General features: G+C 35.2%; 2 protein-coding genes across 2 annotated transcripts in view; both read left to right on the top strand.

Annotated features, from left to right (window-relative positions):
- The first annotated feature begins 430 nt into the window (after positions 1-430).
- On the top strand, positions 431-9,824 carry LOC148079910 (sodium/hydrogen exchanger 2-like). Its single transcript, XM_087791654.1, has 13 exons — positions 431-943; positions 1,013-1,338; positions 1,485-1,622; positions 2,964-3,214; positions 5,079-5,296; positions 5,388-5,587; positions 6,363-6,452; positions 6,526-6,596; positions 6,664-6,831; positions 6,910-7,015; positions 7,806-7,922; positions 7,989-8,073; positions 8,143-9,824. Exons 1-13 carry the CDS (start codon positions 670-672, stop codon positions 8,490-8,492), a joined length of 2,394 nt encoding a protein of 797 aa, XP_087647780.1. The 5' UTR covers positions 431-669; the 3' UTR covers positions 8,493-9,824.
- A 3,986-nt stretch (positions 9,825-13,810) lies between these two features.
- Positions 13,811-21,978, top strand: part of LOC148079911 (inactive dipeptidyl peptidase 10-like) — a 50,758-nt gene continuing 42,590 nt past the window's right edge. The window contains exon 1 of the mRNA XM_087791655.1: positions 13,811-14,013. Coding sequence (XP_087647781.1) covers positions 13,954-14,013 — 60 coding nt within the window. The 5' untranslated portion in view covers positions 13,811-13,953. The remainder of the gene's footprint in view (positions 14,014-21,978) is intronic.

Raw genomic sequence — 21,978 nt, forward strand, 5'->3', positions numbered from 1 at the left:
TCCTGCCCTGACGCAGGCATGACGTCATGACGCAAAACGACAGCCACGCTTAATGAAATTCATAAAAAGTATTTTTATAAGCCAAATAAAAGCGTTAAAACCAATTTTGTTGTCAATGGCATTATAATCGAAAAAGTTGTATTTCTGAGAACACAATACACAATTAAATACTTTTTTAAAATAAACGTTGAATCCAAATTAAGGTTTTATATCGCCCCCATGAGGAGAGAATGTGTAACTGCTGGTTCTAAACATTAAAAGTATGCAATAAAATAAAGCAGTTATTTGGGTTCATAAATATTTTCTGCATGCTCAAAGGTACATGTTTGACTTAAAAATGCACAAATTTAAAGGCTTTTATTTTCAAATTGGTCATTCTTGGGCTCCACCCCGATGAAGTAAGTGTCAAGCAGGTTTGTCAACTGTCAAACCAGAAATTCTTTGCGACTGATCGAGCAACGAAAGGACTACATCTGCAGCAGAAACCTCTTTTTTTAAGGAATACCTTTATTTATCCATCGTATATGTGAATTATTGTTGAGGTTAACAATCAATTTAACTATTTCAAGGAAAATACACGCAAAAGGGAGGGTGTTGTGATTTTTAACAGCACTGTTTCTTTTTTCTTTTTTTCTTTTTTTAAACAAAAATCTATACTGACCTGTGGAAATGGGTTTCTTAGTTTCACCTCCATATAGAGGAGTTTTTCTTCTCTTGGTCATTGTCCTCTGCTGGGTTGGAGGGAAATGCGAGAAGAAAATAACACCTTCGGCAGCAACAAACATTCCAATTTTCGGACCTGTGAACCCTGACATCGATGAGCCCCATGCCTTTCCAGAGGAGGAAAGGGACAACCTTCCCGTGTTCACAATGGACTATCCTCGAATACAGCTCCCATTTGAGTTCACCTTGTGGGTACTTTTGGCCTCATTTGCCAAAATTGGTAAGTTCACTTGTTTTATTTGTTATATTTATTTGTGTCTAACAAAGGTTATATTTACCTTCTTTTTAGGCTTCAATATTTATCATAAAATCACCATCTGGATCCCTGAATCATGTCTCCTGATTGGCATTGGTCTCATCGTTGGCGCCATCATGCACTCGGTTAAAGAGGAACCCCCTGCTGTCCTGTCAACCACCGTCTTTTTCTTATACATGTTGCCACCCATCGTCCTGGAAAATGGCTACTTCATACCCACGAGGCCCTTCTTTGAGAATGTGGGCACAGTGATGTGGTATGCTGTGGTGGGAACTCTGTGGAACAGCATTGGGATCGGTCTTTCTCTGTTTGCTATTTGCCAGATTGAGGTTTTTGGGGTCCAAGATATTAACCTGCAGGTCAGTAAACAACCTGATGATCCCACAGAAATACTCTCTATCTAGTGTACATGTGCTGATTTCATTGAAATATAAAAATGAGTTGGGGTCCAGAAATAATTGTGGGTTTGCTTAGAAATATAAATTGTTGTTTTTAATATTTACAGGAGAATTTATTGTTTGCATCCATCATCTCAGCCGTGGACCCTGTAGCTGCACTCAACGTGTTTGATGACATCGGAGTGAATGAGCAACTTTATATCGTCATATTTGCAGAGGGACTCTTTAATGATGCAGTCACTGTCGTGAGTATAATACCACAGTTTTTTATAAAACCTCACAGGGAAAAGACATGAATTATTATCATCAGCTTTAACACTATATCATAATAATGTTGCTAAATGATGAATATGTACTGACATGATTTTTCGTTTTGGAACGTTGTTTAGACAAATAATATTTAAAAAATCACAAATTAATCTTTTATAACATGCACAGGAAAAATGTGTTTATTTTATTTTATTTATTCATTCATTCTTTTACTACCACTCATTCCCGTTCACACAAAGACATACAAAAATATTTTTTAAACATAAATACAAAAGTCTTAAAATAAACTAAATCTCTTCTCTCAAAAACAATAACTATTTTTTAATTAAATATTAATATATAAGAAAAGATGAAGAACAAAATAAAGTGTTGTAGTACAAGGTGAGAATAGTAAGAGAAGCAATAATAAGTACAATAATGAGTCATCACGCTTTCTTTGACTGAAAATGCGAACGAGAGTAAGGTCAGAATTCTAGAATCATGTATTCGACACATTTTGTCACCAGTCGCATGAATGTTGATTTATTTAAGTGAGTAAATTGTATTCTGTGTTTTTATGAATTCATGTTTTCCGCTTTCTGCTTCTTCCTTGTGGAGCATAAGCAGCTGCAGTGAAAGGCCATACGTGAATGACATATCAAAATCCAAACAGTCCACTTTTTAGTGTGGTAATTTAAAAGTTGAAAAAATCCTGAAGATTCATAAAATTAAATAACAAAGAAAGTGGTAACAATTGCACATATATCAGAATTTAATTTGTAAGTGTTTGGAAACATTTGACATGAATATATTCACTTTATTAAAAAAATAGAACTTCCTTTGGATGTCGTTTGACACAATAATTGACTTTAATAATAACAGCAGTTGCAGTTGTACTCCCTATCCTCGAAAACAGCTCCCATTTGAGTTTACCTTGTGGGTACTGTATGTGTTCATTTGCCAAAATTGGTAAGTTCACTTGTTTTATTTGTTATGTATTTTTGTGTCTGAAAAACGTAATATTTACCTTCTTTTTAGGCTTCAATATTAATCATTACATTTAATTGAGGTTGCTTCAGTTCCCTTGTTTGTCTCTGCTGCCAATCAAGCTCTGTCTTCTTTGACACTCCAAACATCTTCAGTTTGCAAGTCACTGACAAAGAATGTATGAGTGGAAGTTTAGCCAAAAAGCACTTGTAACTTGAACAAGAACTGGGTCAAGACTCGTGATTGTTGGAGTCGTTAAACCTGCTCTGCCACCATTCAACTGAAAATGTTTACCAACTGATCATGGCTTTGATTTATCTCTAATATCTCGTGGATGTTTGTTTCTGCAGGCGCTTTCCACCATGTTCTCCTTCGTGGCAGACATGCCATCAGTAGAATCCACTGATGTCTTTCTGGGTGTTGCCCGGTTCCTTGTCGTAGGGCTCGGGGGGCTTCTCTTCGGCCTCCTGTTTGGATTCGTGGCAGCGTTCACGACACGATTCACCCACAACGTCCGTCAGATCGAGCCTCTGTTCGTGATCATGTACAGCTACTTGGCCTACCTGGTGGCTGAGCTGTTTGGCATTTCCAGCGTCCTGGCGTAGGTGGAAACGTTAATTCTCTGTTCATATCTCCTTCATTAAGGTCACCATGTTTTAGCTGAATTACAAAACTGCACATCTCACACTGAGTCAGCACAATAATGACCTTCGGTATCTCAATAAGCTTTGATGATTTTAGCCTAAACTCCCATTTACTAAGAGAAAATATCCCTTGAAATAAACTGATATGAGATAAAAAGAAAAAAAAGATTTTAGCCTAAACTCCCATTTACTAAGAGAAAATATCCCTCGAAATAAACTGATATGAGATAAAAAAAAAAGAAGAAGATTTTAGCCTAAACTCCCATTTATTAAGAGAAAAATATCTCTTGAAATAAACTGATATGAGATTAAAAAAAAAGAAGATTTTAGCCTAAACTCCCATTTATTAAGAGAAAATGTCCCTTGAAATAAACAGATATGAAATTAAAAAAATAAAGAAGATTTTAGCCTAAACTCCCATTTATTAAGAGAAAATATCCCTTGAAATAAACAGATATGAAATTAAAAAAATAAAGAAGATTTTAGCCTAAACTCCCATTTATTAAGAGAAAATATCCCTTGAAATAAACTGATATGAGATTAAAAAAATGAAGATTTTAGCCTAAACTCCCATTTATTAAGAGAAAAATATCCCTTGAAATAACTGATATGAGATAAAAAAAGAAGAAGATTTTAGCCTAAACTCCCATTTACTAAGAGAAAATATCCCTTGAAATAAACTGATATGAGATTAAAAGAAAAAACAAAGTTCCTTTAAGTACTTAAACCACTGTTCAGTTCAGCAAATGTTCTAATGATTAAAACGAATATGTCTTTAAATTTGCTAGAAATTTAACATTTAAAGTATATTATCCAACAGTCCATCAGCATTTCTGAGAACATTATGAGGCATGATGAAAAAAGACATATTACCAGGAAGCTTTCATGTATATTTAAACCAGTGTATGAATGTCAAGGGTTCTTCAGTTGACAACTTGTCAACATACTGTACATTCAATCATTTATTTGTTAACATGTTATTAACTAAACTTCAACACCTCCATCATACTCCACAGAAGCTATAAACCTGGTCCAAGACTTTTGCAGGGTGACGCTAGTTTCTGCCTTATTTGTAGACTTTCCTTTTTTTTTTTCAACATTCCTGCTGTGTGTGTGTTTAGGAGGAGCTTTGCATGGGATCATGCGTTTTCTGGTTCTGCAGTGACAGATATAATTTCTTATTATAACATGTTTTAACTTGTTGCTTGTTGCAACCTGCAAAGTGAGGTCATGATGCCACATTCAAAGAGCTTCTTCCATACTGAGTAAAAAAAAAAAAAACACTCGCAAAGAGGCGATCAAGGCAATGTTGCATTAGAGTGTTTTTCTGCAGCGTCACCCTCAGGATTTCAAATTCAATCCAAGAGCACCATCTAGTGTCAAAACCTTTTTTAGGTTAAACTAAATAATGCTTATAATTTCCAATATTATCTATTTTAATTCTTCTCTAGCTTTAATTTTTTAATTGTTGTTTCTCCTTATATGTATTCATAATTAATTCAATTTTGATCAGCTTTACAAATGTATCACATCCCACTTATATTAGATTATATGGGTTTTGACGTGATTGTAAAGCAATTTAAAATTACGTTTTCTTCCTAAAATGAAGAGGTTTATATTCACACATTTATTTCTACAGTTATATTATATATAATAGAATAAATAGACGAAATAATTATTATAATATTAAGCACCCCATATAAAAACTAACCAATGTTTATTTTGTTCTTAAGCTGTTTTCCAATCAAATTATACATCTGTTAATCAATATAATATTAAATGATTAACTTGGTGCCACACTGTGTCTTTTCCTCTCTGCAGTATTATAACTTGCGCCATCACCATGAAGTACTATGTGGAGGAAAACATGTCTCAAAGGTCTTGCACCACCATCCGACATGTCATCAAGATGCTGGCCACGGTCTCTGAGACCCTCATCTTCTTCTTCCTGGGCGTGGTGACCATCACCAGTGAACACGAGTGGAACTGGGCCTACATCCTCTTCACTCTCCTCTTCGCCTTCATCTGGAGAGGACTCGGTGAGTGAATAAAAGTGCCAATTGTATATATATATATATACCTTTGTAATATTTCTATGGCATAAATTAATGTTTTTCTCACGCCCCTCAGGAATCTTGGTGCTGTCCCAGATCATCAACCCGTTCAGGACCATACAGTTCAACTTCAAAGACCAGGCTGGACTTGCCTATGGTGGCTTGCGAGGGGCGGTCTGCTTCGCTCTGGTCTTCACCCTGCCTGACACCATCAACCGCAAGAACCTGTTCGTCACAGCTTCAATTGCCGTCATCATTTTCACCGTTTTCATTCAAGTGAGTCCATGTTCACATCTAGTGCCCTTTGACCCCTCAAGATAGCCTTCAAACAATGTTCTTATATTATGATGGGATTTTAAGCGTCTTGTTTATTGATTTGTCAAATATTTCATGTTGTGTGTCATAGTACTTAAGTTTAAGTACTTAAGGGAACTTTTTTTTTTTTAATCTCATATCAGTTTATTTCAAGGGATATTTTCTCTTAGTAAATGGGAGTTTAGGTTAAAATCATCAAAGCTTATTGAGATACTGAAGTTCATTATTGTGCTGACTCAGTGTGAGATGTGCAGTTTTGTAATTCAGCTAAATACAAGGGCAAAGTTACGATATATTGCGATACATTGTGATACCGAAGAACCACAATATACTTCATACTTTATATTATTGCCAGAGTTTTTGAACTTAGGATTTACAGACCGCATGACTCTTGACAAAGTCGTAGCTGCTTTCCTTCAGCTTTCATCTTGATAAAATGGACAGTCCACTGTATCCTCTATGTCCTTATTATCATGATCCTTTACTGCAGTGGACGTAATGACTGCAGCCATCTTGCGTCTGGAAGTTTTCTCCCTGAGACGACCTCTATATGTCGATATTCATATATTTAACTGACAATGAAAATAGACCAACAAACTATTCACTTTGCACCGGAGCAAGGATGCACTTCTCTGTCTCTGCTACCCACGCTTGCTTCACTATGGAATAAAAGCAGATTTTTTTAAGTAAAATTCAAGGAATTGCTGCATTTTCACCATCACTTGTTGCCCATCAGGGAATCAGCATCCGTCCAATTGTGGAGTACATAAACATCAGGAGAACCAACAAAGATTTACACAATATTAATGTTGAGATTCACAACAGGGTATGTATCATTTTATTATCACCAATTATTGTTGGAAATATCTGTAATTTAAGTTAATGTTAATTCTTCTAAGGTAATGGATCACATTCTCTGTGGTATCGAGGATCTCTGTGGTCAGTGGAGCCACTACTACTGGAAAGACAAGTACGTCCGATGATAAAAGATGATCCGAGGAGTTTAATACTCAGGGTTTCTTACTTGTTTCTATCAGGTTTAAAAAGTTCAATGACAGAGTTTTGAGGCGGATCCTGCTTCGAGACAACAAGGCAGAGTCCAGTATTGTGTCGCTGTACAAGAAACTGGAGCTGCAGACCGCCATTGAACTGCTGGACACACCAATGGGAGACATCAGCGCGGCACCATCTGTTGTCTCACTGACGTAAGTGGTCTCTTGAACAGGTCCTCTTTTTAATTCCTCCTATGTGAACCATTTAAAATCCTCTTTCTGCATCAACAGCGACGAAAGGAAAGAAGCCGCTCGACCCAAGAAGAGGTTTTTGCCTGGGGAAGTGACGAATATGCGCAATATTTTGTCAAAGCACATGTATAAGATCCGAGAGAAGGTGAGGTAGCCATGGAAAGCTATTCTTCTTGAAAGCATGACTCGACATCTTTAGTCAATAAAGAGAAGATCAATGCTGAGCTGCACAAATTCACAGAAAAGAAAAGTCGTTAGTTACAAAAAGTGTTCCGTTGAGTGAATTACTTCTTAGGATTTTTCTAGGAAATCAATGAAGAAGGTTGTTTTGAATTAGTGCTAGATATTAAAGTAAAGCTAATTTAATCACTTTCAAATTAAATGTGTTTTAGAATAGATTAACAAGAATGCTGTAATTGTAGCTTAATTACAACCAAATTAATTTACAGTGAGTTAAGTTCAGTTTGTGAAAGTAGGTGTGAGTAAATGATCTAAGGTATGGTTATTTCAAAGTAGTTTGAGTTTATTTACATTATTTTAAGTTATTATAATGAAATTGTTGATATATATCTTCCACCTTCTAGTTTTTTAAGTTGAATTAATTAAATATTTTCCCAATGCACATGACAACAGTGAGCTCAGAATTCAAAAATGTTCATTCTGTTTAATAGTTTGATTTGGTTTGAAAACATGACATAAAACCTTTAAAACAACAGAATGTCAGATGGTCATGCAATAAAGATCATCGCATCATCTGTTTATATAGCTATGCTAATATTGTTAGGATGAAACATCATTCTAAAAATCAATAAATTCATAAAATCTGACAAAAAAATGCACAAATTCTACCTCAGTGTTCTCTTTTATCTAGTGATGTCTTCAATTAAGTAAACGATGAAATGTTCTTATAAATAATCACCCTCTTTCCTTTCCAGACTACGGGATACAACACCAAGTATAATCTTCCAGAAAACAATGCAGCCAGAGAGATTCTGATGCGCAGACATGCCAGCATCAGGCGCAGCATCCGTGCAGGAAGTGCCAGGGAGATGGTGCGTTTCAAAATGTTGCCTGAAAATAACATGTAACTCAGTTTAACTTTGTGATTCAACGCCCAGTCTGCAGACAACATACCGAGGTCTCAGAAGTACTTCTCCCTCCAGCCTGGAGCTCTGGACTCTGCTCTCAGGAAACGATCACTTGGTGAGTTTAAAAGTGTAAATCTTGTCTTGTTCTTTGTTTGATTATTTACTATAAAAAATCCTCTGTCAGGTGGAAGCTCTCGCTCTGGTGTCTTACCTCGGTCTTCCACACGCTCTGAGTACTCAATGACCAGGCTTAATACCATCAGAGAGTTAAGGGGAGCTGCTGGAGGGTCCGAACATCCTGACCCAGATGATACAACGTCAGAAGATTCAAGATCAGTTCCCACCTCCAGGAGGCCCTTTTCAGATTACACGCCTGGAGAGATACATGTGGATGTTTCAGGAGAAGAGGAAGAAGCTGATGACCCCACTCACTCGCCACATCCTGCCGGTTGGACACCGGAGAACTTGACGGAGGACGAAGCTGGAAACCCGCTATTTAGACCTTCATCAGATGAACAATCAGGACGATTCTGATCCCTCACTTGGAAAAGTTCTGGATTTGAAGCCATGTCTTGGATATGAGATCTGGTTCGACTCTTCCATGAACATGAACTCGAGACAATTGCAAACCATCTAGATGGAAATATTTCAAAGTGTGCACTTTGACATCTCTGGATTTTTAGCAATTAAATTAACTTTTTTTTAACAATGATTAAATGCTGAAGTTTTTGAGCTATAGGCCTTGACAGTCTTGGACAGTCGAAGAGCAATTCATGACTCAAGCCAAGGGAAAGAAGGAGCCTTTGAGGGGTTAGGAACATTTTATTTACCTAAAAAAAAACACAAAAATAATGAAATGCAAAAGAAATAAAGCTTAATAAAGTTACCTTGTTATTTATTATTTCATTTTTATATACAGGTATTACTTATTTATTATTTATTTATGTATTATTAAATATGGTATTTAAAAAACATTTAGAAATACTAAAAGAAACTATTTAAAATTAAAAAAAATTCCACAAAAAAAGAACATTAACAAGTTATGTGAATAATAAAGTTAAATACTTTATACAGAAATACAGAAACAGTTTTATCAGTCTTACTTTAACCTCATAAGGGCCACATGAATACAGTCAAATGGCCGTGTGTGTCCTCCTACTCTCCTGTGATGATACAAAGATGATCACACCATCTTTATTGTTATTGAAGACAACAAAAGATGTTCGAGATCACCATTCAACGCCTCCGACCACAACCAATCTGTTGTTTTTTTGTTGCGCAATTTAACAAATATTCTTTCTAATTATGATATAACCTTTAAATTTGTGGGATTAAAATGTCAGGTCTTTTGTCTTCATTATTGTTTGGACTGTAGATACGCTCCGATGATGCCCTTCTTCTGACGCGGCATGAAATGGTTGAAGAAGCTCATCTGCAGGACTAATGAAGGACTCTATACACAAAAAAAGCTTTTAATCTTTGAGATAAAAAGACCTCTTTTATGACTTTTAAGATATTCAAAAAAACAACTACTACGTCCTTTGTTTCTGCAGACAGGGTGTTAATCAAAGGCCCGTCACTGAGGAATCCTGTCAGCGTAATTTAATTTAAACACTCAAGCGTCTGAGTCCCACAACTGCCTGCTCTCACTTTCAGACTGCAATGAAGACCGAGCATTGATTGAGTCCATTATCCTCCACTTGGAATTGCATTGATCTGGTGATTAAACCTTCTAATTGTCTTCAACAATAAGCTGGATGCAATTTCTGCTCCTCTTCTGTTTAGCTGGGCAGTTACACAAACAACACAAGATTAAAGACTCAAAATGCGACAAATACTTCTTATTAAAGCTGATGCCAGTTTTGATTGTGCAGGTTTTATTTAAAGTCTACCAAGTTTACACAGAATGGTGTATATATATATATTTTTTATTTCACTTGACCCCTAAAGAAAGACAAGTGAGTATCCATTTGAAATCCTTTAGTAGTTAACTAGTGTGTACCATTTACACACACTATGCTTGTACGCGTTTACTTGTTCTGATTGTTTAAGCGCTTTGTGACCCTGGTCTGGAAAATCGCTCTACAAATATAAATTACTTACTTACTTACTATTTACTAAGATTTTATTTGTTTGACTTTGATTTCATTAAATGTGTGCATAAAATAACCATAAACGACTACTGCAGTTAACTAGGGGAGTCCATATGTAAGTAAGTAAGTCATTTGTATTTCTATAGCGCTTTTCCAGACCAGGGTGTAACTAGTGAACCAATAAAGGTACCAAAAAAAGTTTTATCAGTAAAATACAGTGTTATAAGTTGTTGGAGGGGGGGTGTATACATGTAGGTGTGAATGGTAACTAGTAAAACGTTCTGAGTACATACATGTTAACTAGTCAAATTCTATGGCTAGATTACAAATGTCCATCAGTTCAGAATAACAGTGTGTGAAAGAGGAGACCGGAGGATAAGAGGATGTAGAGGATGTGATTAAGGAAAAGGGTAAAGAAAAGAGTGAAGACAGGGTGGAACTGATAGAGAAATGTGTCAGATCACCCATGTCTTTATTTGTTCCACCCTTCCAGAAATTTGTTTAGAACAAGGGTAGAAAACTATAGTTTGAATAATAATTTCAAAAGTATTAGTTTCGAAAAAGTTACCCTCAATATGATGGAAAAAACTTACACTGTACAAAAGTAAAAAGTACACAATTATTAAATAACAAGGTGCTATAAAAAATAAATGAATACAATTTTAGGGACCAATGGGAGGAAAAAAACGATGAAAAAAAAATGTATTTGTTTTGTTGGATGTCATTTCTACACAGTACATTTCATTAAAAGTTAAAGATTTTCAAAAGACCTTAGAACTAAACCAAATAGTTCAACTTAGTCAAGTTAGAAAAATTACCTAATACATCATTATGAAGTAATCAAGCAAGGTTAGACTTCCAAAAGCCATGGCCCCCGTGCTTGTGAACTATGCTGTGTCTCAAATCGCATACTGCTCTTAGTATACTAGAAGTTAGTATGCATTAGTTTAGTGTACATACTAACTAGTACGCAAATTCTGCACAGATAGTATGTCTAAAATCAAACACTGCTGCTACACACTAACCGGAAATCACATGACAGCTTCTTCTTCTACTTCTATTTAATGATGTTTCAACCAGCTGTTTGAACGCTATCGCCGACACCTGCTGGCAGCACGTTTTGAAACTTTAGAAAAAGAAATAAAGAAAAATTTGAGAATCTAAATAATCGCGAGATATTTAAGCTGGTATCAGCAATGAAGACGTGTTTATCCTCCTACTGCTGCTGAAAATGCACCTGTAAGTATATGAATATATATGCATTTATATATGACGTAACTTCCGTTTAAAACATCAATAAGATGGCGGCCGTTTAGGGTTGTTAGTGTCCATCGAACCATGCTCAGTTTTGTGGGCGTGTTAGTACGCCAATTTAGTGTGCATGGCGCACTAAATTTCGCATACTAAGAATTGAGACGCACTAACGCACTAAAAATACTAACTTTTAGTACGCTAGTATGCGATTTGAGACACAGCACTTGTCTTCTCTAACTTAACTAGTAAACACAGATGCTGTATCGATCTAATTTATTAGTAAAGACAAAAAAGGGGCTTAAACTACTTCACTAGTGCGCTTATTGGCCTTTTTTACAAATTAACGATTGAACATTTCTCTTACACTAGTTAACCAGTAATATAAAACTGCTGCTACTAGTTGACTTAATACTGAGCTAGACACGTGTACGAAACAGTTGTCAGGGGAGATACTTCACAGCTCCCTACTTAACTAGTGTGTGTTGTTGACAAGTGATATCAAGGATAGCAAACACTTAAAGACTCACTTGGCTTTCCATCCACCTCCACATTTGTCTCACATAACACTCACATCTGAGATCAAAACTAAAAAACCTGATCCTAATCCTTGTGGAAACATTGAAGATCTGCTATTTGTGTTTGGATTAAGGCAAATATAGTAGCAGCCTTGTTGCTGTAACAGGGGTGGCAATTACATTTTCTGAGGCGGTGCTGCATAAACAGTTAAACATTGACGACTTCCAATGGTGTGATTTGAAATTCTAAACATGCCCAGTAAAGTGTTGTGTAGGACCTCTGACAATAGTCTGACGGATGTCAGCACTTGTTTCTCGCCAGGAAATGATTCTTAAGCTTCATTTGAGAGCTCTTATGTGCATGGTATGACTGACATCAGATCCTCACACCACATCTTGAGAATGGCAAACACAACAGGGGAGCGTGACTCTGAATAGTTTTTCCACTAGAGGTGTTGAAGTGTACACGACGCTAAACTAAACTAGATAATCTGATGGGTTTGAGAGCCAAATTTCATCTTTTAAATTCAAATTAAACTCAGTCGAATGCCTTTACTGAGATTTTTTCGTTATTTTTGTAGTCCTTTTGAGTAAAAATCTAAATCTATCATGTGTAAATTTAATTAAGGGAGTGAAAAACAAAAATATATATATACATTTTTAAGGTGATTATTTGCTGCTGTTTTTAGCAAGTGTTGTGGCTTTTAATAATAGAAGCTGTTTTCTGATCATAATGAGCCTAATAAATCAACGTCGTCATAAAGAGCCCGAGCTGAAATTGGTCGTCCTCTGCAGATCGGGGGCACTTTTAAAACCTCTGACATTTTAAGGAGAATGAATGTGAATCCAGCAGAACGTACACACTCCACAATAAATATGATGGAAAATATCCCACTCATCAAATATGCATCACGGTCATGCATTTTTTAAAGGCAATAACACTTTACGGTAACATATAACTTGAAATCTGGGAAGACGGAAAATCTACATTTGTTCGTGTGAATAAGAATTCGGGTGATTTGACGTTGTAAATCTTTGACACGCTGCCAGCACCTGATAAATGAGCCGCACAGGAGTTGTTTTTTTAATAGAAAAAAGCCATCTGTAATGAAAGTTAATTATTGCAACATGAGTAATGGCAGTCAATCTAACAGAGCTTTTGGGTAACTTATTATGAAGATTAAAACAGTAGCAGCTGTGCGCTTCAATATATTATGCATTGCTTAATCTTTAATTCATTAGTATTAATGTAGACTTATATTAGTTAAAAAGTAGATTTTCCAATTACAGAAAAAGGTGGAGAAAGTGTTTATTTACCAGAAAAAAAAAACAAGAGTTGCATCTCTGTAAAAATGCCCCTTTCATCCCATTGTGACACAATAATCAATCTTACAGCAGCGATGATGGTCTGGAAAAATGCTCAGAAATGACTTTCCTCAGCATGTTGTTTTCTTATAACGTCACAATCCATCAACTGTGACTGATGCGCTTGTAAAAAATACTTCTGCTGAAAATGCATTAAATCATTTCCTCCTGACAGACGAACACATTCTAAAGATGATTTCCGAAGGTAATAAAAAAAATTAAATGGAGTGTCGTTGAGTGCTCACGTGGTGGTTTAATCAATATAATTCCATATTAACACGTGTCATACTTTGAAGCTCTTGTAGATGGAACTGCACACTCTTAGCTTCTATAAATGGAAAGCCATTAAAAATAATTTAATGCCTCGACTCAACTCATATGGGTTGTTTCGATTTGAACGGAAAATACGATTTGTGTTTGATTGTGTGGGATACAATGCTGGCGATTGATGCCCCATTATTATCATGACACGAAATTGGCAACCTGATGAAGAAACGTGTGAATATGTGGGAGGTGCTGGCAAACATCCTGCTTTCTAAGGAGTCTGTCAGCTGCTCTACGAGAGGCAGCTCAGTGCAGGAGAAGAGGAGGAGGAGCAGACGCTGATGCTGGAGGAGGAAGAAAATAAAGGAAGTATATCAGGGTTTTTGTTTTTCAGATGAGTGAGATAGAGAAGGTGTGCCGAGTTTTCTGCGGCTCCGTTGCTGAGACAGAAGTTGAGGAAGTGACTCCAGATCAGATTTTAGTGGGGAAAACTGTGGAGTCAAGATGAACCAAACTGCATCTGTCTCTCATCAGATCGAGTGTCAGCCGGTCAAGGATGTCAAGGTAGGATGTTCTTCAATGTTTCACTCAAGAATGTTCATGAATATAGTCTTGTTTTGTTGACGTTTTCTGTAGAGTTCTCTAATTGATTAAAATGTATTGTAATTCTTCTTAATATGATTTTAAAATATTGGTTTATCTAAGTACTATTTTCATCATATTTTAAACCATAATACTTCACTAGATTGATTTAATTTCATACAATAAATACTTAACTGTCCTTAAAACATCACCTCAGTGAAGCTAAGCTAAGCTAAGCTAAGCTAAGCTAAGCTAAGCTAAGTAAGTAAGTAAGTAATTTTTATAGCTGAGCTAAGCTAAGCAAAGATAAACTAAGCTAAACTAAACTAAGGTAAACTAAGCAAAGCTAAGCAAAGCTAAACTAAGCTAAGCTAAGCTAAGCTAAGCTAAGCTAAGCTAAGCTAAATTGTACAGTTTTGAATTATATTCAATTAAAAGTCAGTAATAAGCCTTTTCTCTGTTTTTGTGTGTGTGTATTGCAGTTATTAAGTTTAAAAAAATGTTTTAGAGGAAGGCAATGAAGCTTGTAACTTTTAAAAACAACAATACTTACGGTATTTGATCGGGTAGTTATGGTCTGTTTGAAATAAAGATGGTTGAAAAGAATGTCCGATAATGGGGCAAGAAACTGATGATTTTTCTTCAGTGGTGTTTAAGGTAACTATCAAGGATTCATCGCTTTCTGTTCCGAGGGCGGTGCAGTAAAAAATATATATATGAAAAAAAACATTAAACAATGTTATACAAATGAAACAATGAACTCAATAAATATCATATACTAGCTATGGATCTTAATTTCTCTCGTCATTGTTTTGGGGTTGCCCAAGAAGATTGCTTACCAAACTCAGCAGTACCAACAATTTGAATATATTTTTACATTTATAGTTAATATGTCACATTTACATTGTTCCCCACACCATAAACAACCATATTTCCAGATTATCATGGATTTACTCACTAAATATAGGACAATAACATCGGGCGGGTGACAAATAGAGGTGAGTGTATTTCCAGTTAAATTAAATCAAATCAAGCAACTAAAAGTACAATTAATAAAAATAATAGTTATAGTAGTACAGTCCTACAAACAAAATAAACAAATTAAAAAATCTTATTTTGAGGGGATTTTCCCTCTTAGTAAAGATGTACATTTTTGAGTTAGAGAATTGAATTAAAATGAATTGAAACTCATTTGTATATTCTAGAATTGCTTGGAAAGCGATTTCAGCAACTTCCAAAATCCAGAGCGGTGACACAATGACATGAGGCACATCGATATTAGTGATTCACAGTTCCTAGCCGTTTATGCAGAGCAGTTTCTGAGCTACAAGCGAATAACTCAGACATAGACTGACAGACCATAATCCCGTGCACTCCATCAGTGCAGGGAATAATCTGACAGTTCGAAGGAGAACTGAGGCAAAAAAATAATTCATGTTTTCCCCTGATAAAAATACATGTCAGTGTTTAATATCCTGGTTTTCTGATACAAACAGAGAAGCTTTGAGGTTTTCCCGACCTCATCATTAAGTCGCGGTGCTTTTAATTGTGTCATAAATCAGAGCTCAGTAATCCGCCTCATGTGCTGCTGCTTGTAACGGCTTCATAAATAAGCTGGGGACTCTTGAGAAGACGGAAGATGTTGTATAAAATTCAGAGAGGAGAGAAAAAAAATGATCCACTTCAAAGCTGCTGCTAATAAGAGGGACAGTCTTCAGTTGTTGCGTGGGAATGTAAGTGTGAAACGAACAAATGCTTGTCTTTTAGGACAGAATATTGGCTTTGGAAATGAAAAACATGCTCAATCGATGGACTATTAAGAAACCAAAAAAAAAGGTTCCCTTCCAATTTTAAGCAAGACAAAAGACGACTTTTTTAGGTGCTGTAAGAAAACAGTTATAAATACAGACATTTTGACTTTTAAATTCAATTGAAATTCATTAAACTTATATACCCTTAATTAATTCATTATCTTGTTTTATTTTTTACACACTACCTTTTTAAATATATTTTTTTAATGTTAAATCTTATTTAAAACATTTTTTTTACCTCGCATAACTTATGAATTCAAGAATGTAACAAACAATATAAACAATGTAATGACAGGTTTTGTTAATTATTTGAAAGCATTGAAATAATCTCCCAATCTATTAACTTTAATTCACATTATGAAGCATTAATGAGGATGCTGGTTGTTGCTATGGTGACCTGTTTTTTTCCAGGCAAGGTCCATGCTATATCAGTTCAACCCCATTTGCTGGTGTCAGATGAGTGGGAGTGTATAATACAGTATTTATTGTAATCATTATGGGAGTGATGGGACTTCTGCATCATCTCAAAAGGGGACCTTACCGATGATTTTCCGTATACATTTTTAATTATAAAAGGAGCACTGGAGTTATATGTTGGACTGTTTGTGGGAGAAAATAATTTATTTATATAGATTTTTACACTTTTGTACGCAGTTTATATAATATTTATGGTGGTCTATTGATTTTGTTGAGAAATTGAATGCAAATAATAATAAAATATATATATATTAATAAGAAATAGTGAGTTTATTGTGAGTGTACTAGAATTCAAGCTGGTATTCGTTTATTCCATTTTCTGGAGCAGCATGGTAGCTGTCTAAAGCTGTCCAGTACAAGATTGTTAAGTGGCTCAAGGCTGAGATGTTTTTTTTCAAAACTATCAGCAAACAGCTTGTTGAGAAGGTGACAACACTCTGCCCCTTTTCTTTTTTTTTTCTACAAAAGAGAAAGACATACCAAATGACCAACTGTTCTTGCCTTGTGAGTGAGTTTGTCTATAAGACTGGCAGGAAAAAGTCCAAATCCAACTACTGAAACAGCTTGTTAACAATGTGAAGCATTTGTACTATAGAAGGTTTTGGGAGACAGTTCTGTGGTTTGACAAATAAGGCATCCACTCGAGCATGACCTTAAAAATTGTGGAAGATATTGTTGAAAAGATGTTCTGTTTAGGCATCAATCATTCAGAACCAATGAACTGAGTCATGTGTCTGGGGATAGAAAAAAACGTTCTTAACAAGGAGAGAATATGGCTTGTGAGTGGTGTTTCTAAAAAAGACGTTGACAAAACAATTTTCTGACAAGAGGCCTTTTAGGAGTGACCCTGGCAGTCACAGGAATGTGACGAGAGGATTTGGAGAGTTTCTGTGAAGGAGAAAGAGAAAAAAAACAAACTAAAGAGAGTTTCAACTAAAAATAAATACTTAAGAGTAAAAAATGTGATATGGTCTTAAAAATATAATAGAATCATATATATCAGCAATAAGATTACATTCTTAAAAAATACTCTCCTAGTCATATCAACAAAAAATGAATAGATTTTAATGTCTACCCTAACAACTTGTCTTGACAGTCCATGGCCCGCCTTCATGTGACTTTTGTTCACAGCGATATTGTGACTTATTAAGTTATCGTTAAGATTATACAGAGAATTCAATTAAGAGTGAAACACAGATCATTAAAATGGATCAAGCCTCAAATAATGACAATGTAAATATACACAGTATCATGATTGTGCTTGACTCCCCTGGTCTATGGACTTGTCTTGGTCTCGGGTAGTATCATAGCATATTGAGCCGTGAGTCATTACTTTAATAAAAAAAACATGGCACAAACCTTATAGATACTCCACATGCTGTCAAAATCAATCTCAGTACGATCCTGATGTGCTGGTAGTGAATGGATGGATCGTTTTTTACAACAATGGATTTATTTTTTAAGGACGTAAATGGCATAAATGAGGAAAATAGCATCAGTGCCTTTGAAATGATATACATTTAAAGCTTTCGTTTGCATCCGTTTGGCTTAATCACCAATCTTATTAAATCCTGGATTCACGCTACAACCAGCCATATAATTGTCATTGGCCAGGCAAAGACCACAACTAATCCTACATCAATTTTATTAAAAGCAATACACTTCACTAATGAAGATTAATATTAGCTTCTATCTTTAGCTTGTATCATTAAGAAAACAAATCTCTTTCATTTAGATTATTTTCATGTTAAAATGAAATTAACTGAAAGGTGTATTAGTCTTGTTGTTTACAGATAGATTAATGTAAAATGCTAAATCTGTAATTATAAATGAAACAGCTGCTTCAAATGAACGTGCTTTGGAATTCTTTAGGGTCAGGCGATGTAGCTTTTGATGCTGCAGACGTACAACAAGGAGCTGAATTGGTTTGAAGGCAGCTGGAGGCAACTCTGGGTGTGGAGTGAACTTGGGTCCTTTCTCTTTGAGGTTTTGCTTTCCCTCTGGGTTTCGCTGACTCGTCTTGGATCCTGTTATCTAGTGTGATTCTCGGGGTCTGCTGTTTATTTCCTGTGTGGATTAAACTAATACTGTCTGGGCACCTTTAAAAAAGGCAATGAAAATGTTTTTATTGTGACACATTAACATTACCAAAGACACCAAAGAACTATAAAAAAAACATCTGAGTGCATACAGACCGTTTCTTGATTCCTGGTTAGTGATAAAAACCGTCAACTATGTTATTCTAAATAAAGATCTGAATTCACAGTTGGCATGACGACTGTACTTAGGTGAGTGTTTCTTATAGAGGTTACCTATGCAGTAGATGATTCATATCCTTGAGTTATGATGGATGCCATTTATGAACAAAGATAACATCTTGTAATATCGGTCCCTTTTTACATGTTGTTTTTCCTTTGAATTCTTCTCTTATTTGTATCTTTTATTATTCACAAAGCCTGTGGTTATTTCTATGGTATGGTAGGGGGTGAGAGAGACCTTCTTGATGCTACAAACTAGGAACTGAATAAGTTTTGTAAATACCATAGAGTACAATTCATAACAAAATTATCTACAAACATTAAGGAAATACAAGAGATAAGAAAAACCGATCCCAGTGAATCGATGACAATGTGTTACATTGGCAAAGAAGAACTTCCTTTAAACAGGCAGAAATCTTGAATAGAACCAGTAAGTTAGTAAACCATTAAAAGGGGCATTTATTTAGAATGAAATTAGCTTATTTACATTTTATTAAATAAAAATAAAAAAGTTTTCTGGATTTATTCCAGAGACACCCAGTTGCAACAATAAAACAATGTGTCGTAAAATATATAATAAAGTGAAAGATATTGATTAACAACTATGGTCCATTTATATTGTACACTACAGAAGCCTTAAAGTGCCAATTATGTTGGTCGCTTTATATATATACTGTATATATATAAAACAACCTGTATTCACATTTTCACCAGAAAAACGTTTATAAAAGATAGCATTTTTTTTTAATTGTTAAAGAAATAATTTGATCATGGGGAACAAAAATGAGTTTTAATAGAGCTTAAATTCTCAAGGTAATACTTAAATTAATTTAGTCATGTTTGCAAATGTCCACCAGAGGTCAGTGTTCCATTATAAATGTTTATCGTTTCTCTCCTGACTCACTGGGGTTGTGTCCTCCAAGCCCCCTAGATTATAAACTAGAAGACAAAACTCTCATAGCGGACTATATTGATCGCATACTTGTGTGCTCAGGCTCCAGAAAGGATGTTCATTGATCTGTTTTATTTAGGGCATGTGAGTCAGACTCTTTGGACCAACAAGAAAGATGCTTCCCCCCCCCCCCCCTGAATATAAAAGACAGGATCAGTGTTAGGAACTGTGAATGCAGAATTTATTCAAGCAAATAAGTTCTATACACACGTACAGACAAGCACACGCTTGTTTAATTTCTCCACTCTTCAGATAGTTGGGAGTGCAGTTGAATAGAGACAGAGATAGTGGTGAGATGAGAGTCACTCTGTGATGTCTTTGACTCATGAAAGCTTTTTTCTTAATCACTAATGAACTCTCGGATCTGTGGCTCTGCTCCAAAATCTACTGCAGCAACTTGACAGTAAATGATGTTAAAATTGACAGCATTTTTTTTTTCACTCATGGCATTAAGGATAAAAGGGAACATTATCATTTAAGATAATATAATTATTGTTTTTGGCTCTTCATAACTTTATAATGACAATATTTGAACCTCTAAACAAAGTTCTCATCCCGCTTTCATCAGTCTGAGCTGGTTGATTCGACTGAGACCTGAAGGTTTGACGTTAGTGCTTCATCTAGTCTCTCCAGACCTTAACTCTCTGTCGGTTCCTTCTGACAGTCAGTCAAGCATCTTCCTGTGAGTTTTCAAACTCAAAGCCTCAAATCTTCTCAAACCCACTACTTGTCAGATAACTGACCAGAAAGATAACTTAAGATACATTTTAATGTTGGCTTTAAATTAATGTTCTGCCCCTCATTGTATCTATCATGTATCTAATCTGCTGTCATGTTTTTAATGTTATAAGAACTTAATTACTTCTATTTTATGTTTTACATCAATAATATTGAAATGTAATTGGAATCTTTAATTAATCTTCATGTATATCTTTTGTATATGTTTATATTTATATATGGTATGTCAAGATTTTCAAATGTGTTGGTATATAAATATATAAAAACACATTTAAATATATTAGAAATACATAATATGATAAAACAGACCTTGGTAATGTCGACTGTGTTAATGAAGCCCTTTCGAAGAGTGAAAACATAAAACTGATCATAACAATAATAAACCATTTTATTGAACAGATTTTTATTATTCAGGATCAGAAACATGTATTGCCAGAGTTGTAAACACAACAAATTATTTGTATGTGTTTTCAAAAGAGAATAAAATAATGAAATATCCCTCACAAGCTTAACTCTCAATATAATTGTTAATTGTTAAAGTTAAATTTTTTATTAGGAAACATATTTACGTTTAAATTGTTTTATTTTGAGTTGTTGTATATATCCTAAAAAATAAAGAGAAATAAATGGAATACAACTTGATTAATTGAAAAAGAATACTAGGATCATGCCTTAACTACAAAAAGAAAATAGGCTTGAGTTTTTTTTTCAAACCTTTTTGTCTTTGGTTGATGGAAACCTCACCTCACAAATATATAGTTTGGCAATATTTAGCTTTTATGTTGTATAAAGACAATTTGTGTCATCTTTAATATTTGTATTTTAAATAAATGTATTTTTATTTATTTAAAAAATATTAAATGTATTCTTTTAATAATAACAAACTCTATTTTTATTTATTTTTTGGTTTACAAACGATTTTTTTGTGTACAACCAGATCTTCTCTCTCTCTCGTTCTGCCCCCCTCCCTCCCTCTCACCTCTCTCGCTCTCTTTTTTATTCCACTTGGCCAATTGATGTTGAAATGAGTCAAACATGCCTTCCCATGTGACAACAGCCAAATCCCCTCTGACTCGGAATTAGATTATCCGACCGATGAATAAAACTGGGTTGACTGGTTTAGTTCTGAATGACACCATTTTCAAAGTAGTAAAATCAGAGCGGAGCAGAAGTATTTGCTGAGGATGAGGCAGACATCTGAGGGGGGAAAGTCAGACATTCAAGCAGGATGCTGGAGTAAAAAAATCCTTTGAGGTTTTCTTTTTTGCTTTTTTTTTTCCTGAGTCACCTTTTGCTTTTGGACAGACTTGAGAAAGTGAAAGGACTTGTTTCACTGCTGTTGCTTCATTTTGTGGTTTTCTTTGACTGGAGAGTCCAGATGATGGATCCAGAGCTCAGGTTTGTGGAGGTGAGGTGACGCACACATGTATGGAAGTAATGCATGGCACATTGAATGACACGTGTGTTTCATCATCAAAGCCCAGGAGAGAGGTTTCCACCTGGGACAACATGAGGACTGTGAAACTGTGTCAGAGTGTGAATTGGAAACCAACATTTTAAAGCAGGATTTCAAACATATCAGGAGAGACACACAGTCCCAGAAGTTGTTGATTTGATTATGGAACGATTTTGGATTGGACATGATCTTTTTCTGATTAAGGTTGTGACCATGATCCCTTAGGAATACTTTAATCCACTTACAGATGAAATG

This window comes from Callionymus lyra, chromosome 5 (genome assembly GCF_982586985.1).
Source record: "Callionymus lyra chromosome 5, fCalLyr1.hap1.1, whole genome shotgun sequence".
Classification (NCBI taxonomy): Eukaryota; Metazoa; Chordata; class Actinopteri; order Syngnathiformes; family Callionymidae; genus Callionymus; species Callionymus lyra.